This window comes from Schistocerca gregaria, chromosome X, assembly GCF_023897955.1.
Source record: "Schistocerca gregaria isolate iqSchGreg1 chromosome X, iqSchGreg1.2, whole genome shotgun sequence".
Classification (NCBI taxonomy): Eukaryota; Metazoa; Arthropoda; class Insecta; order Orthoptera; family Acrididae; genus Schistocerca; species Schistocerca gregaria.
The window spans coordinates 289,741,425-289,757,773 of record NC_064931.1 but is presented as its reverse complement, the minus strand read 5'-3'; the positions used below and the strand labels follow the sequence as shown (position 1 = coordinate 289,757,773).

General features: G+C 42.3%; 1 protein-coding gene across 1 annotated transcript in view; it reads left to right on the top strand.

Moving 5' to 3' along the window:
- The window catches only part of LOC126298819 (uncharacterized), an 81,237-nt gene extending 65,935 nt beyond the window's left edge, over positions 1-15,302 (top strand). The window contains exon 5 of the mRNA XM_049990287.1: positions 14,739-15,302. Coding sequence (XP_049846244.1) covers positions 14,739-14,887 — 149 coding nt within the window. The 3' untranslated portion in view covers positions 14,888-15,302. The remainder of the gene's footprint in view (positions 1-14,738) is intronic.
- Positions 15,303-16,349: the final 1,047 nt, after the last annotated feature.

The following is a 16,349-nucleotide window of genomic DNA, read 5'->3' as shown; positions in this document are numbered from 1 at the left end:
AAGCGTCTTGGTGTGCGGAATATGATTGTGAGGGCGGAATATGTAAGCAATGAAGGTCAGGAGACAACATGTTACAGGGCTTAATTCAGGGGAGTGCAGTAGGCAGTGTAGCACTTAGCAGCCCCATCAGTCAAACAAATCTGTAACACCTTGCACCGTATGTGCTTGAGCATTGTCCTGCAAAAGGATGATGAGGTCCTGCAGAAAGTGTGGTGGTGGTTAGTGTTTCGCGTCCCGTCGACAACGAGGTCATTAGAGACGGTGTGCAAGCTCGGGTTAGGGAAGGATTGAGAAGGAAATCGGCCGTGCCCTTTCAAAGGAACCATCCCGGCATTTGCCTGAAACGATTTAGGGAAATCACGAAAACCTAAATGAGGATGGCTGGAGACGGGATTGAACCGTCGTCCTCCCGAATGCGAGTCCAATGTGCTAACCACTGCGCCACCTCGCTCGGTGCAGGAAGTGTCATAACATCTGTCTGTATGCTGTTCATTTTTGGAACGCAACCTACGACCAGAATAGACACAGAAGTGATAACACTTTCTGCACGACCTGACCATCATTTTGCAGGACAATGCTCAAGCACATACGGTGCAAGGTGTTACAGATTTGTTTGACTGATGGGGCTGCTAAGTGCTACACAGCCTACTGCACTGCACTGACTTAAGCCCTCGTGAGTTCATCTCGATTTCTAAAGTGAAGGATACACTTCGTGGTATTCGCCTCAGAACTACTAAAAATTCGTCGGACAATAGACCACGCCGCTCGAACTGCCAACGCAGCTGGCACTGCTAAGACTATCCTACGACTTTCACATCGCTGGCAACGGGTTATACATCATGCTGGTGACTATTTTGAAGGTCAGTAAAACTTCGAAACACGTATTTGTTTTGTACGAGCTGTAAATAAATAGTTGCCAGGATAAAATTTCCAACCCTCGTAATTATATCTTATAGATAATTTTGGAGCAGTTTTTGCAAAATTAGCAGAGTATGTCACACTGCCAAAATAATATGCATATCGTATTTTTTTTCATATGACTGTTTATGAAATATTGAGCTTGCTTCTCAAAAATTGTAATGGGTCTTGGTTTAATAGACAATAAAATGTTACGAGAAAATTTCGTAACCAATATATCGTAAAGTACAAATGAAACAAATGGTATTTATAAAATAACTGACTTCTTTAAAATGGAAGATAAAAATAGTGCTCCAAAGTATTACAAAAATTTGGAAAAAGATTAAAATTTAAATAAATGTGTCCATACAGTACATCGATCCCATAGGCTCTCCTTTTTTAAACCAGACTTACAATTTTAAGCAAAACATTCCAAACAAAAAGAGAATACAATCATATTTCATCAAAAAGGCTAGGTATCGTAATCTACTATTCGTCAAAGTTCCCTGTAATTGTGGTTCGTTATAAGTGACAACACGAACCACCCAAACTATACTTCTGCTGCTTGTTAAACTACGCTAAGTGCTAACGTGTCTCCAACACAACTAAAATCATCTTTTCAGAAAACAGAATGTTTTCTGCAGTCGAGAGTCCAAAGTTCGATAGCGCGTCGACTGTGCACGAGACAAAAATAAAGTTCAGTCTCAGCTAAATTAATTGGAACAGTTTTGTGGACGACGCACAACTGCATCTGGTGCCTCTGGTGACAGCCCTCTCATAACTTAACGCGAACTGTTTTTGCTTTAAAAATTCTGTGTAGCAGGATTATATTTCAAACACTACCCGGCAATGTAAATTTCTGTTAATTAATAACTAATGCTACTTAATCTACAGAATATTGAAAATATTTTCTAAAAGTTTATTAGATGCTTGTCTTTCAGTGCACCGTTTCCTATTGAAACCAATACGAAACAAAAAGTTTGAATTTTTTATCAATGTGGTATCCATAAACGTTACGATAAGTGATAAATTAAACCTTCTATCGATAAATTGTAAGTCGGGTACTATCATACCATTATCGAAAAATTAGTAGATTCCGTAACATGTACTTTTGTTGGAAGTATTGAGCAATGTATTCTGTTACATTGCGGCATCGGCAAACGAAATGTTGCGCAACGCACTGGGCTATCCCATGCGCTCCGCCCCTCATGTTGCCGATGAACCAAATGAAACAATTTTCCAACTAATCTTTCACGATTATTCACATAGACGATATGTTATAGCAGTGTATGGTTCAGTCCTTGTGGACAGCCAACGTTGCAGAATACTTTCTCTTACTTTGCATGTGTAATGGGATAAGGGGGCGATCAAAAAATAGTCTAGAATCGGTATGCCAATCAGGCAAGATCGCCGTGAGCATTGAGGCAATAGTCCCAGCGACACAACAGGTTGAAGAGACTCGTTTGGTACAGACTTTGTCCTGGTACATGAAGTCCGTCATTGTCTGCTGCACATCCCCTTCCTTTTTTTTAAGAGGCCGAAAGCGTAGTAATCGCATTGAACGAATCAAAACTACAGGCTGCGTCGTACAATGTTTCCCACATGAGATAGCCTAACTTCAGCGTTGCGAAATCTGCGATACGGGGACGTGTGTTATCGTGAATCAGAAGCACCCCTTGGAGCATAATTTGAAAACAGTGGTTTTCGACAGACATGCTGTCCCACGCACATTCTTCATTCTCCTGTGGATGTTTACCTGTGTTTGTCCTTGGGCAGCTAAGGAACGAGTAAGCACGCTGGTTCTGTTTGAACGCATTTGATAATAAGGTCGACCTAGCTCGTCTCCGCATTAACCGCACGCACGTCGGTTGGACACGAATTTGTACCATCTTGTCTGTTCAGACAGTGTTTGCACAGCCAAATCGTAGCATGTGAATGAATCGCGAATGAAAAATTTGTATGTTACTGTCTGTGTGAAGTCTGGCGGCGATTGAATTGACACAGACCAAACGTGCAGATACGATGAAATGCTTCAGTACTTAATACACGGACAACGTAGTTTCCGGAATGCTAAGGCTCTACGACGAAGGTAGAATCAAAGCAGAAAATTTCAAATCAGCATAGCTACTGCCAGTTGTCAAGCACTTACCGAAAACACACAAACTTCTATTCGTCCTAGGTAGTTAAACCAGTGCTCTTTTTTTAATTTTTAGTGCTTTCAAAAGATCAACATACGAAAACGTTGAGCACTTCAGAACCCTTTCTTTCGTTCATCTTCTCCGTACCGATATTGGTCTTTTTATAACTTCCGAAGTAACCAAACTACACCATAGTTACATTATCAGCAAATTTCCTTGATATGGCAATGGCCAGAAAATCCTCAGAACTTTCTTACTACTTACTCAGGACTGTACGGAAGTTGCATTGTGGTTGGAAGGTCACTAGCGATTTCGTCGCGGCATAGTCGCATTCATTTAACTGGCAGTTCCGATGTAACGCCTTAGGCTGCGGTCACAGTGACTCCTATATCGGTGGATTCCGCCAAGACCGCCATCGGCCGGAGACGGCCTATCTTTACAAATCAGTACACCACTACGTGCGCGGTCACACAATAGCCGATCCTATCTCCCGAATGAACAGACTTCGGATAACAATCGGTGAAATTCAGATCAGTTTGTTTTCTTCGATCAAATCTACCGAAGTTCTCGCACACGAAATGTGGATCATGAGAAACGGTTTTTAGTCCAAGAAAGTGTGAGTTTGTGGCATCCTGAGGATGAAAATACCATCGGGATATAGTTAGAAATCTATGTACTGAAATCGCAGGGTCATTCGAAACCTCAAATGGGCAAAATCTTTATTGCAAATTTTAGGCAACCTCAAACATTAATTATTGCAAGTGAAAAGGGTGGCGTATCTTATACGCTTATAGTCGCTGTACTCCATCTTTTTGTGGTAGGTTGTCATTAGCTATTATTATTACTTACTAGCGTTTTATGCCAGTAGGATAGTGATATTGTTAATACTAGGTGGTTTGCAACTGTGGTGTACGGTATGTATTTCCACTTTTAAGTGCTTTGAGTTTTCAGAGTACCTTATGCTACACTTTATGCTTTTTTCACTCGTGTGTTAAATGACCGTCACTGAAGGTTACCTGACGTACGTCAGCACAACTTTAAATAAGTGCAGAGAAACAGAGTGTTTATAACTTGCATTTCTAGGTCACCACAAATTATCTCGAGTATGTAGCAGAAAGTTTCTCTTGTGATCTCATACATTCGTACAACTGGTCTGGTTATTCCGATAACTGAAGACAGGGTGTGTAGTACTCGCCACGTTCTTTAGGAGACAGGAAAGCTTTTTTAGGTGTGGGGATTATAACCTGGAAAGACAATTTGTTAAAGTGAAAAGGTCACTTACCTTTCGATTAGTTACTGTAGTGAATCTTTCTGGGTTGTGGTATGTGGACATCAGCTGTCTACAAATTATTATTACTGCTTACAGTCGTTGTTTTTATGGGTGATTCTGTGACGTGAAGTGGTTTTCAAATGTGGTGTCTTATACGCGCAAAGCTGGCACTGGGCACGGTGTCTGATGGGAGCGGCTGTATATAGCAAATGCCTTTACGGTCGCTGCCAGCATCCATCGCGCCGAGAGTCAACATTGTTTACGGATCCAATACGTATGTTTCCACTTTTCAGTGCATTAGCTCAGAGTCCGCCGCTCGTGGTCAAGCGGGGGCGTCCCCACTTCCCGAGAACGGGGTCCCGGGTTCGATTCCCGGCTGGGTCAGGTATTTTCACTTGCCTCGATATGACTGGGCGTTGTCATCACCATCATCTTCATTCATCCCCATTACGGTCGGAGGAAGGCAACGCCAAACCACCTCCATTAGGACCTTGCCTAGTACGGCGGTTCGGGTCTCCCACATCGTTCCCTTACGCTCTGTCAAGAAGCATGGAACTTCATTTAGGTGTTCACAGTATCTTGTACTACATTTTGAAGTTTTTCACACGCATACTGAATGACAGTCATTGAAGGTTGATTGACGTATGCATGCAAAAAGTTAACTAAATTAAGCAAAGCTGATTTCGAGTAGGCCCCTACATGTAGAGGAGTGAGTAGAGTCTATAAAAAAATCCAATTATCACATTAAAGATGCAGTTCTCGTTCAAGTAAAACCAGAAGTGACACTTCGATATTTGACATCTGTCGATTACGTCTTTCTAACAATTAGGCATGTACCACATTCTGAAAAGTGCAGTTTCAAAGTTGTTTTGTGTTATGTTAAATGTTATTTAAGACGCTCTAAATACTAATTTAAAATTTAATGTTTTCACGCCTGCATCTCAAACACCTGTTCTACGAAATTTTTATAAGCCGAATTTTGAAGCTGTGTAAGTGCACTAAGACAGTGTAATATTGATTTTCTTTATTAAAAAACACTCAGTCTGAAATAATACTGCCACCAGGAATATTGTTTCTTCCTTTCTCAAAACCATTGGGTAAGTGTTTAAAGAGCAATGAAATGTACTAGAATCTGATTATCAGAATATCCAACCAGTACTGCATTAATTTTCACCATTTTTAGAATAAACCGAGCTGCTGTGAAATCTCAGATCTACCTTTCATTAATTATTAATTAGATAATACTTTCTCCCTTACATACAAATTGTATTCATGAATCATATAATAGAAACAGGTACTTTCACCACGCAAATTAACCGTTATGTGCAAAAAGCCTCATTGGCAAAAACTTTATAGACCGAAGTCGCACATCCTGCCACTGTAGCATAATAAACCACACTCTGAACAACGTGTTTTGGAGGGATCATTGGTGCACTGTATCATTGAAACTACAAATTTTCGTCCTGCACGCGTATAAATATGAAAAACATCAATTACAGCCAGTTTGTTTCTAAGTTGGTGCTCCCTCCTGACGCTAATCGCTGATGGGAGAAGGAAAGTTAAAGCGTTTTTAACTTTCGTGCCTTTATCTCATATATTCGTAAAACTTGTCTGGTAATTCCAGTAATTGCGGACAGTGTACAGTACTCCCCACGTTAGTTTAGAGACAGATGCAGTTCATTTACAAGCATCTTACAATAGCAAAAGCCTCACTGCTACACTCGTCTCCAAGCATAGAAGCGTCGTGGTATAAATCTCGTCCTTGAAGGTTAAAATATAACCTACTTATCTCTATTCCGTCAAAAACTGACGGATGAGGTCGGAGGCACAGTGACCAAGCTCTCTTCCAATGTTAGCGGGCTACCTTTGGCGGCGGCGTCGGACAACAGTTGTAGGTGCCACTGCGAACGCTGCCTTATGCGCTGTGCACCCGCAGGTCCCGGCGACTGGTGGCAGCAATTCAGCAGCAATCTACAACACTGTTGAAGACAACGAGGGTAAACAGTTGCGGCCTCCTGTGGTTTTGCTGCATTTTTCGTTTGTTAGGGCTTAGTGATTAACAACCACATGCATTTTCTTTATCTCTTCTGCTACGAGAATGCCTTTCGATGTGGAACTTTTCATAATTGGAGTAGAAAGTAGCTTGTAATGTAGGGATAAGGATTACAGCAATAAGATCGAAAAACGTAATGCTTGAGAGGGGATATGAAAAAATTTGTCCCCGACTCGAAACTAAACCAAATATTTGTGAAGTTTCATCCAGCTTGAATCCATCTCTTTTGCGAACGAAGCTGCGCAGAATGCACGCTCCAGTTGTTAAAGTAAAGTTTCTTCACATCTAATGAGCGATAAAATTATACCATTTGTTGAATAGATCCGAAAAGTGCACTCCATTTAGCGACGCATCCTTCATTACCCGTTACCAAGAACTTACCTTTCTCAAATTGTTTCCACTGTACTGACGTTGCATGATGTCTTAAAGAGCAAATGCTTCATCTCTGACAAAGCAGAATGCAAGAGGCTCACCAGAATCGGGGAAAGATAAATGCTTTCACATTTGACTCAGCAAGAGGAAAGACTCAAAAAGGGGTTCTGCTGCAGCATCAAACAAAAAATATATTTTGTCACGGTAAATTTTTTTCTCACCTGTAGTTGCGAATAAACTAGCTGAGATGGAAAAAAGCTGCTGGTCACACAAATAAGGCAAATGACCTGACAAGCATTTTCTACTGTCGTAATTAGATGGTTCGAAATCTGTGCCACCGCATTTGAAGATGGAAGCCGAATATGAAGTAATTTTCTGGCCATTTCACACATATATTCAATATTCATTCATATATATTCAAATCCACCCATAACTGTTGTTGCAGCCAATCCAAGCCCAAGCGCCGACCAGTGTGGCCGAGCGGTTCTAGGCGCTTCAGTCTGGAACCGTGCGACCGCTACGATCGCAGGTTCGAATCCTGCCTCGGGCATGGATTTGTGTGATGTCCTTAGGTTAGTTAGGTTTAAGTAGTTCTAAGTTCTAGGGGACTGATGACCTCAGATGTTAAGTCCCATAGTGCCCAGAGCCATTTGAGCCAACTCAATCAATCTTTTCAACAGACAGGACATATCGTGAAATTCGTCGTCTGGCAACCTCAGTAAAATGTTTGCTCTTTATATTAACTTGCCTGAGAGCTGACACTCATGAAGAGAATCCTAAGAGTAAAATCCGGCCCCGTCTAAACATTCATGGTGGTGCCTGTTTGTTCTATATCGTGTCTCCCTACCACTTTCGCGCAACGACACTCTGAGCGTGTTTTTTACGGAATTGACAAGTTTGAACCTGGGACTTGTTGCTGATAAGGAGACGCCAGACCACACATGACATGTAGAATTCAGAAGAGTTCAGTGAGACTAGCGATGATATAACCAAATACTTGACTAGTGATCTCAGCGTCAGCTCCACTGCACTCCCTGTAAAAGAATCTTAATACTAACTAAATATAGTGGAAAGGGTTCACGGCTTTCCTATTTTTAGTTAGCTGGTAAAATAACGTCGAAAAAGCAGTTAAGTTTACCATTGGAAATTTTATTCTACTCACAAAATATCATTTATAAATTGCACTATTGATAAAAGGAAATGTTTTAATACAGGATGGTAAAAACCAACTGCGTTCAACAAAAATGTGAACGAATATTCCCTGAATGGGTTTCCAAGTTCTACAATCGATCGAAGGACGACCTATGCCATATCACATCTATAATCTAGGTTTAATTTAAGTTTCACAAAACAGAAAAACTATCAAAATGGTCTACAGTGACCCTAAATTATCTTTAATTACTTATCTAACTTGTCGTAAATTACAGTAGCTGATGTGGCTTCTCAATAACTATATAAAAGAAAAATCATCGCGTTTCACATCTGTTCAAGTGGCAAATGTGAACACCATGAGTTTTAATTAATGATCGACACTAGTATTACGCAAAAAAGGGGTGTAACAGATGAGTCTTCTGCAGTTCTGAGTGAAGCCTTATGCGCTCAAAAATGCGGCATCGCGTGCGTTCATTACCTTGTCGGTGTTTAGGCAGCGTCAGGGCGACAGCGGCCGGCGCACCAGCCATCCAGCTCGCCGTCTCGGAACTAACTCTCCTCTAACTTCTCCTTACTACAATTTACCGAAGTTGGTTTAAAAAAACTATCTGGCTGTGTTTTCATCTGACCAATCAGGGTCTCAATATTAACCTTAAGCTCCGCCTACAAAAATTCTGTCTATCCAATGAGAAACGTTATACTTTTCGTGGTGGGGCAATGTTTTTAAAGTTTGCAACGTAACAGAGACACGAAAAAGTCTAACGCTAAAACCTGCAGCTGGTGTGGTCCTTTTAGCGTTATCGTGAGATCTATACTGTTCTTCTGGAGGGCTCTATCTTTTAACATGGGCTGAGGGGTGGTCCTAATGTAACAGACACACGAAAGAGACTCACGCTAAAACTTGCGGGTGGTAGTGGCCCTTTTTGTGTTATCGTAAGATCTAAACTGTTTTTCTGGAGGGCTCTAGCTTTTAACATGGGCTGGGGGTGGTCCTTGACGTAACAGAGACGCGAAAAAGTCTCACGCTGTAATGTGCGGGTGGTGAGGCCTAGTGGTTAGCTGGCGACGTGGGTGTCCAGTCCATCCCTTATCGTAGGGCCTTCTAGCTTAACACGGTTCTGCTCTCGGCTTCTGTGCTCGTTTCTCCCCTCGGAACTGCGTCGGTCTCACGGTGGGAAGGTACGACATGCATTTAGGCATTTTTGTGTTGGTCTGTGGTATTCCATTTGCTCACTCGTTACTCGAATTACATTGGTTAATTTAATGTCACGATTTGTTTGGAGCTATGTGACATACTACTGGATTTGCTTATCATGTCAGGGTTTTCATGGAAGGGTTTTCCAAACCGTCGTCTCCATGAAACTTCGGTAGCAGGAATATCTAACCGACAAATTTAGCAGCAGCCTCCCAATAATCCGGTGTGCCGCAAACTTAATGTTAAATTGAATACATTTACGTAAAGTGGAGTTCAGAGGACGACGTGTTTTCTGAACTGAAAGCCTGAAACTAAGGTCACAAAACAAAAATAAATGAGGCAGGAACATAACTTGCTATCGGAGCGAGTAACACAGTATGAAAATAATGCATGTCTTAAAAACCTGGAATAATTATTATTAATAGAAAGTAAGCGTCTAAAACTACTCTTCCCAGAGAAAATAAAAAGTGCTAAAAAAAAGTCGCCTCACTGAAGTGAGGTAATAAAATACTGCTTCATTTGGCCCTACTTCTCTCCCAAAGTTTACAAATATGCCAGAGATTTTAATGCTAAAATTCCCGAGTAGTCGTACTCTTTCTCATTTTGTTGAGGATACAGGGTGACAATTATTGAACTATATGAAACAAAATCGTCATTACTTCTGAACGGTTTGCGTTAGGACGTTCAAATTACAAGGTTAGCCACGGGGCATGATGGGAATTAGTAATGGTTTGGTTTAGCGACGAAGCCCATTTTCATTTGGGTGGGTTCGTTAATAAGCAAAATTGGTGCATATGGGGGACTGCGAATCCGCATTTTGCGATAGAAAAATCTGTCCACCTTCAACGGGTGTGTAATGTTGTCACGGAATAATCGGTGCGAAATTCCTTGGTGGCACGTTGACTACCGAATGGTACTGTATATGCAAATTATCCAAAGTGACGCTGACTTCGACAAGATGTGGTTCATGGAAGACGGAGCTCGACCACATCAAAGCAGGAGTGTTTCCAGTTCCTGGAGGAGCACTTTCGGGACCGCATTCTGGCTCTGAGGTACCCAAAGGCCACTCTCATGGGCCTCGATTGGCCGCCATATTCGCCGGAGCTGAACACATGAGACTCCTTTTTGTTGGGCTATATTAGAGACTAGGTGTACAGCAATTACCCCAAACCATTGCTGAGCTGAAAACAGCCATTCAGTTCATCGATAGCATCGATATTCCGACACTTGAGCTGGTCATGCACAGTTTCGCTGTTCGTCTTCTCCACATCATCGTCAATGATGGCAGGCATATCGAACAGGTTATAACCTAAATCCGAATGTCTATAGTGACGTCTACATGTTGAATAAAGTGTGTGCACGCCGTAGTTTGTAACTAATTTACCTTTTTTTCATATAGTTAAATAATTGTCACCCTGTATGTCAAGAAACGGGGTTAGGCCTTTGATGCAGTCAAGGTAGGAAGAAGACGTTAGATGGTTAAACAAGGAGAACTTGCTATGCAGATTACTAATTAAATAACTACTCTAATATAACAGAAAAATGTATGCAGTCTTCGGAGAACGAGATACACTGGAGATGCAGCAGCTTGAACATGGTGTCAAGTCACAACAATGTGTGCAAAGGAAAAATTGTGTTCTAGCCCGTCATCCGTTGTGCTTCATGATAAGTGGACTTTCAAGCAAGTTCAGGTTGATCGCAGCGCATTTCTTTATTATTTAGCTATCTGATGCACAGTCCTGTAATCTCACATTGTCTGTAATTCACAAAATAGAGCAAACAGGCATGTGCCTTGGTAGCTGGTACTTCAAATTGCATGTGTTGTGAGCTACACCACGGAACATCCTCGTAAGATGACAGTGGTCCCTGTGAAGTGTTTCCGCTTTTCTGTCTAACGGCAGCGCAAAAATATGACAATCAATCGCGTTATTATACAAATCTTCATTCACCTTCGATTTGGTCATGGGTACGTTGTTGCTGTAAAGCTGATCAACCTCCCATGAAAGCTTTTCGAGCTCAGTAAGTAGCTAAACCTCAGGATTATCCCAGACAAAAGATTTGTAGTGGTTAAGACTGGAATCATATGATGATACAACTTGGTACGCTGCCGCTTATGGTACGTGTTTTTCTGTAAAGTTGGTGTGGGAGGCTGTAGGGTGACTTTCACAGTGGGTCGCAGGAGCGAGGAGGCATTCAAAGTCGGCGTACACTACAAACGGGCATCGTTCCTGGTGGTGACCATTCTTGACCTTCATGAATTTGTTTTCCCCAGTAGGCATAACAACACTTACTGGGTCCTCGGAAGTGCGGTATACTAGATGCGCCGCTAACAACATTTCTGAGGAAAAGGCATTGAGACACCTTAAGCAAATATGCTGCTTAACATTATGATTCTTAGTTGGGCGGAAAGGAGTCAGGACATATCTTTGATACAAAGATAGTGATAATTATCACCTCAGAGAAGAGGAGCATGTTTGCATACATCTCACGCTCACCGGCAAATTTTGAGAAATGGAGGGGGTTTACAACAATATGCTTGTCTTGCTCATCTGACTTGCTTTTCTTCTCCAGGCCATAAACATGAACCGGTATTCTGGTATTCTGCGTCTCAAATTTAGGTGTGTCCTGGATCTTGACAGAGAAATCGACACCAACAAAGTTATAACACCCACTAATTTTATTACCTACATCGTATATACTGGGACGTTCAGGATGATCTCTGTGATTGTAGTTTCTTTCGCAAGCCAGGACTGACCACGCAAACCAAGCCTGGTCGTTTCTGTTTTCTACATTAATGCATGCCCTCTTGTTAACTATATCTTCAGGGAGCTTGATGTATCTTTACCGTCCATTTACCGGATCGTAGACATGTGTATGGACGTCCAGGTGTAATATTCGGCTAAGTGCGTTATGACCCTCTGACCTCCATCTTGGAAAACTGGGCCAGTACAGCACTCAAGGTGGATTTATGATACCACTCAGCTATTTGTGTGTTCCGCGTAATCACGCCATTTTCTGCCAAAAGATAATGAAGAGTTGTCTCTTCAACACCAGACTCAACTTTGGGGGCGGGGAGGGGGGCGATGATTCGATGCAAAGTACAGCACTGCATTTAATGGTGGGACGCTGCGGATAATTGACTATCTTGAGGAGCTCTGTTTCCACGACAGGAAAGCAGATCCTCAGAAAACCAACGGGGGCGCTGTACCCTCCTGCCAGGTTCTCAATCGCACCTTAAAAGTGTCTGCAATCACCGAGTATTCTGACTGCAGTCTAGTATCACTGACCTGATGTCCTTCACTGAAAGGATGGGAGAGAGAACTGCCACTAGCCACATGATCATCTACATTAGTATTGTGATTCTTGAGTTTCTCCCGGTGTATTTGATAATCAAAATATCCACGGGTGCACTGCCGGTCTACAGTGTCCAACGGGCACAATATTTCGGCGATCATACATGTCGCCATCATCAGGTAAAATGACGGACTGAGCTCGTGTGAATGTGCCGATACGGAGATCCGTACGCTATGGCTGCTCAGGGGGAACTGGGTTCGGTCGCGGCGGCGGCCGATTTAAATACCCTCCGCCCGCGGCGCGCTACCTCCGCCATCCGCGCCCCGCGCCGCGGTCACGCGGTGGAACAGATTGCGACGGCGTCTGAGGTGACGTCGGTGTGATGGCTCTGTAAGGAGCTCAGGCCGTCAGTTCACCTGATGATGGCGACATGTACGATCGCCGAAATATTGTGCCAGTTGGACGCTGTAGACCGGCAGTACACCCGTGGATATTTTGAATATCAAATACGCCTGGAGAAACTCAAGAATCACATAATACACCTTTACGGGGAGGAGATGTACCGAAGCATGAAGAAATTTGAAAAGTCGTGCCACCGTACATGTCGTTTGCTAAGTACTCTTGCCTTTCTAAAGAGATGTCGTTCTGAGAATGTTGTTCCAAATTTTGCTAAGGTTATGCATCACATCAATTCTGCAGCAGCTAAGAGAATCAAGAAACGAGCCAGCCTCTCATTGGTACGTGAGAGAGTGCAATTCACCCTCCGGAGCCTTGAGTTTATCTTACAGGAATTACTCAAACTACATTTGCAACTGGCTAGTAATTTAACTTCTTTTTCGTGGGATTGGATTGATGCTGTCACCTGGTTTGCAGCTGATTCCGCCCATAAGAAGGCAACAGGACGTCAAACAGCTAAGTTCTCACGTCTCCTTGACAAACCATCTCTGCAGGTTCCGTGCAAGACTGTCATCAATTTGAGTGGCATGGTGTTTGAGTGATGATGCGGTCTCGGTTTTGCAGAAAGGACTCCCACCCCCAAGTTCACTCCGGTCGCAGAAAGTGTTAGTGCTGTTGAACAGGTTGCAGCTCGACTTCCGCCTGAATCAGCTGAGGAAATTCGTCGTGAAACTTGACGAAATCCAAGCCGATGAAGTCAAATATCACCAGCAAAGAGAGAGCTGCCATTCGTGATCTGAGGGAGCGCTCTGAAATTTTTGTCTTACCGGCTGACAAAGGCAATTCTACAGTTGTCTCCCGTAAGTACTACACTGATAATATGTAGAGCCTGCTAAATGACGATTCCTACAGGAAGATCAGCGTTGACCCTACAAAGATGGAGAACAAGACGAGGTCGCTTCTCAAGGACGCAGATTTACCGGAGGGTTACGCTAAGAAATGGTTACCCCAAGGTCCGGTACCGCCTAGACTATATGGACTCCCGAAGGTTCACAAAGAGGGGGTACCATTACGCCCCATTGTCAGCAACATCAGGGCACCTACATATTTGTTGGCCAAATACCGGAGGGGAATATTAAGTCCTTATGTGGGTAAATGTCCTCATCACATCCGTAATTCCGTGGATTTTGTTAAACGCCTTAATAGCTTCAGGTTGGATGAGTCAGATATCATGGTGAGTTTTGACGTCGTTTACTTGTTTACGAGGGTACCCCTGCTAGAATCACTAGAACTGATTAGTAAGAAGTTTGACGAGAAAACCACTGAACTTTTTAGGCATGTCTTGACTTCCACGTATTTTCCTTTTAATGGAGAATACTACGAACAAACGGATGGCGTCGCCATGGGTAGCCCACTGTCACCGGTTGTAGCGAATTTGTACATGGAGAACTTCGAGGAGGAAGCCCTGTCGTCATCCGAATGGAAACCTACTTGCTTTTTCCGTTACGTAGACGACACATTCGTCATCTGGCCACATGATATGGATAAACTCCTTGACTTCCTTACACATCTAAACTCCATACACCCCAACATCAAATTCACTATGGAGACTGAAACGGAGGGTAAATTACCTTTCCTTGACGTCTTGGTCAAGAGAAGGGCTAACGGCACTCGAGGTCATGGGGTGTATCGGAAGACAAGGCACACTGATCTGTATAGCTTTTTACCGCTCATCAAATAAACGGCTGTAAATCGAAAATACAGATACAGTAAAATTATGAAGGTTCAGAGATTATTGATAAAATTTACAGATAACGGATTGAAAGAAAAATATAATACACTGTTAACTAGCTGGTTGCTGTTAAACAATGAGTAAAATTAAATATAATTCCAGTTAGTACGATATAGGATAATGTTTATAGCGGATCTGAATGGTACTTGGTTGTAATTTGTTTCCCTTTCTCTTAACAGTTATAAACTTACTGCTGATGGTGATAGCAGCGATCGCTGTTACGAATTGGAAGGAGAAGCGTCAGCACCTACGGCACTTTACTGCTACTCCGGCAGAACGCCCACCGCTCTGTCCCATTTGGCACGAAATCGTCTCAGATGGAAATTAAACCGATACGACCAGCGACAAGGGCGAGGTCAAGACTGGCGGTGTGGAATGCCTCGTGAGGAAATATGGGTCGCCGTTACCTGTCTGAGCTGAAGTGTACTTCCGTCTGCTGAACCTGTAGAACTGGAGAATGTTCGCAGTTATTGAACTTGTAAAACACCGTTTTGACTGTTAAAGGACCCACAGAAGGTTCGCGAATAGCATTCAAAATCCACACACCCAAAATGAGCCACTGAAGAGGAGCCCGTCAACGCCTCAAAAACAAATATTTTGCTCAAATTGCTCTAATTATAATTTGGTTCTTAATGCTGTTTTCATACTTTTTAATGCCTGCTGTTGCATGCATATAACAGTAATGAGGAGGTAGTGTCTAGTGTATGTAGCCAAACTGAGTGAAATAAATATTTTTAACAGTACATTTTCCAAGTCCTCTATCAAGCTCCTGACTTTTTGGTGTGGCACTTACCTTAAGGTGCATTACAGATAGTACGGGTACCTAGGCTAGCTCTGGAATCAAAATATCTTAAATTGTGCGAGCCTGTTAGCTGTTGACGAAAAACTAAAATGAAGCATAAAACTGTCGGCATGACGTACTGTGGACATTTTAAGGCCATTGGAGCTGTTGAAGAAAGGAAAGAGGAAAGTCTGTTGCTGAAATGAACGGTTAGCTGAAAACGAAGTACTGAGATTATTACTTATACCTTATAGGAAAAATAGCATGACATCCTAGAAATCTCAGTACACATAGTGGAGAAATAGTTCTTAGATGTTCGGTCTCCCATTTAATGACGTGCTTGGTTAATAGTAAGTCTTCATTTACTCTTACAAAATATAAAATAGATTGGGGCAGACAGGAGTTAATATATCATACGAGCAACTGACGTTTGGCGCCAGCGTAACATTACTGTTACTTGTAAACGCATCAGCACTATTATTAAAACAGACACAGAATGACACAGGAAAACGCTGTAAATGATTACAACACACAGTAACTGTAAGATATGATGAGAGCATGCACTGAAACTTTTACGTAATATGGTCGGCTCTTAGCATAAATTAGCGAAGTATCGACTATAAACTGTTCGTGCTTCGTAGGAATATTTTGTATTGTGTCACGTTAATCATCGAAACAGTTAGTAATGAAAAAAGTATTGCACAGGTAATGTGAAGTTCAGTAAACATTTAGCATAGCACAATTGGGTATTTCAAGAAGCATTTGAAAAGCTTTTAGATTCAAATGTCTTCCAGTTAACTACGCAGTTTTATACTCTATTATAAACGGTGTTCATGGATTCAATGTCCAAACTGACAAATATTACGACGGAGTCAACAACAAATACATTTCATTAAGCGACTCGGTGTCGCAAACGCATATTGAGCATCAATTGTAAGTACGTCTGTGACGAAGGAAATTAAAATACACCTTCGTGCATCGCTGGACCAAAGTTTATCTGAGGTTTGTG